The sequence below is a fragment of the Morone saxatilis genome, unplaced genomic scaffold, assembly GCF_004916995.1.
Source record: "Morone saxatilis isolate NCDOM2014 unplaced genomic scaffold, NCSU_SB_2.0 Contig21, whole genome shotgun sequence".
NCBI classification, from domain to species: Eukaryota; Metazoa; Chordata; class Actinopteri; family Moronidae; genus Morone; species Morone saxatilis.
Genome location: NW_023339774.1, coordinates 366,453 through 368,930, shown reverse-complemented (window position 1 = coordinate 368,930; position 2,478 = coordinate 366,453). Strand labels below are relative to the sequence as shown.

Sequence of the window (2,478 nt, the reverse complement as noted above, 5' to 3'; positions counted from 1 at the left end):
GCACCTTTCCTCATCTCGTAATTACGAGATCTTTTCTCGTAATTACGAGATCCTGATCTAGACTTAGAAACGAAAACTTTGAATACAGCAATAAATCTGGAAAATACCTGGCCAACCAAATCAAGTGAAACAAGGAAAAAACAACAATTCCAGTGATTATGAACTCAGTAGGGACGATCATGCAGTCACCTGAAGAAATAAATAACACCTTCAAAGACTTTTATACCAATCTATACTCCTCAACTCGTAAACCAAGTCAAGAAGACATTCACTCATTCCTAAGCAAAATTAATCTACTGCAACTAACTGAAGATCAGAATTCCATAATGCACTCAAATCCATGCCCAACAATAAATCACCAGGACCTAATGGCTTCCCTGCTGAGTTCTATAATCACAACATTCTAGCCCCCATTTTCAAGCAACTAGCAGATCAAATTAAACAGAAATCTAAACTTCCCACATAGTCTCACTAGATGCAGAAAAAGCATTTGATAAAGTTAATTGGGAATTCTTATTTTCTTCATTTAAAAAATTTGGTTTCAGTGAATTATTAATTCACTGGGTAAGGATTTAAGGAATTCACCAATGGCCACTATCACCACCAATGGATTTATATCACAATGCTTCACTTTGCACAGGGGTACTAGGCAAGGATGCCCACTCTCTCCATCATTATTCGCCATCTTCATAGAAACACTTGCAGCCGCCATCCGTTAAAACTTCCACCTTCATTCTTCCACTAAGCCCTAATAGTTGGGACTATTATTGTGGGGCAGCCCACACACTACCCTTCTCTCTGCACATTGGTAACATCACATATTTAGGAATCAATATTTCTTCTAGACTGTCACAGTAGTATATATATATATATATATATATGTCCTGTACTGTCCTGTACTGTTGTGAGAAGTGGGTTGAGATTTTGAGATATATATATATATATATATATGTATATATGGAAAAAATACCGGTTTAAGACCCTTCCGCATTGGCTTTACTTCACAGAGCCAGAGGCTCATTCCACAGCTCTAAGCCTTCTCAACTCTTACTCAACTCCAGTCCTCATTCCTCACTTTCTTTCAGTAGTTTTACTTCAATGAAAATATTTTGTAAATATATTGAGTGAAAGACCAAGAGGATTAAAATAACTTCTTTATCTAGAGAGCTGATTTACATCTGTCATACCTCTCACTGTCTACTCCACAATGTGAATCCACTTAAACAACCTTTATCTCACTTGTACACTCTGTATTTACGTACTGAAGTTTGTGTACCAACCTTATTTCACCCAAAACCCTGTTACTGATTATATGTTGTAAAGTCAATATAAATTAGGTGACACAGTCATCCTAACACTAGCCCTCCCTGTGTATCAGGACAGAGAAGCCAGTTGCAGTCAAAATCCTGAAGAATGACGATAACAATCCATCAGTGCGTGAGGAAATGCTGCGAGAAGCCAATGTCATGCAGCAGCTGGACAATCCTTACATTGTCCGGATGATTGGGATCTGTGAGGCAGAGAACCTCATGCTGGTCATGGAGCTGGCTGAGCTGGGACCACTCAACAAGTTCCTGCAGAAGAACAAGTATGTACTCCACCTGGATCCTAGTCTTTGTCTGGAGCGGTAGCTTATTTCACATTCATTTCTATAGTGACATCATGATACACACCAAGGTTATTTTTAACAGAATCTCAACTAAAACTTGGTGAGTAAAAACACTTTAGTTAACTGAAATAAAAGTAAAAACCAGTAAAAACATTTTGAAACAATATTGTGTACTAACAAAAACAAAATAAACAGGAAATGTCTTTAGATTTAGTCATTGTCAATTTGGTCAAATTTGTCATAGCTTTCGTGTTTTTCGCCCGTTCTCATTCCCACTTCGTCCAATACACACGTGAGTGGTGTTCAGTTAGGTACAATCTGCAACTTCACCACTAGATGCCAATAAATCCTACACACTGGACCTTTTAAGATATATATACAAATAGTCTGCTTGGAACAATACTGTGCGTCTTCTCTGCAAAAATTATAATATCATTAAGTATAATTTCCACATTAAAACCCTAAGAAGTCATCCACTCCTGGTACCTCATTAAATATTTCAGAAGGAATATATGTCTATATCTATCTAAAATCTCTGAATATGCAAATGTTGTTAATTTCAAGTTTTCCTGCTGGACACAAGATGTCTCCTACTTCACTGTAAAGTCCATTCTGAGTGTCCTCAAGTTTCTACATAACCGTTGTAGAAGTTGCATACTGGACCAGGATTGACTTTTTATCTTATATTTTGCTATTTTATATTAGTTCAGTTTGAAATGGTGACTTTCATTGTTGAAACAACAATTGATCATCTACAGGCAAACAGGTGTAAAGAACATCACAGAGCTGGTCCACCAGGTGTCCATGGGGATGAAGTACCTGGAGGAGCATAACTTTGTCCACAGGGACCTCGCTGCCAGGAATGTGCT

The 2,478-nt window shown here is 37.6% G+C and overlaps 1 protein-coding gene across 1 annotated transcript in view; it reads left to right on the top strand.

Annotated features, from left to right (window-relative positions):
• Positions 1–2,478, top strand: part of LOC118332797 (tyrosine-protein kinase SYK-like) — a 15,338-nt gene that overhangs the window by 12,716 nt on the left and 144 nt on the right. The window contains exons 9-10 of the mRNA XM_035668227.1: positions 1,379–1,588; positions 2,368–2,473. Of these exons, the coding sequence (XP_035524120.1) occupies positions 1,379–1,588; positions 2,368–2,473 (316 nt within the window). The remainder of the gene's footprint in view (positions 1–1,378; positions 1,589–2,367; positions 2,474–2,478) is intronic.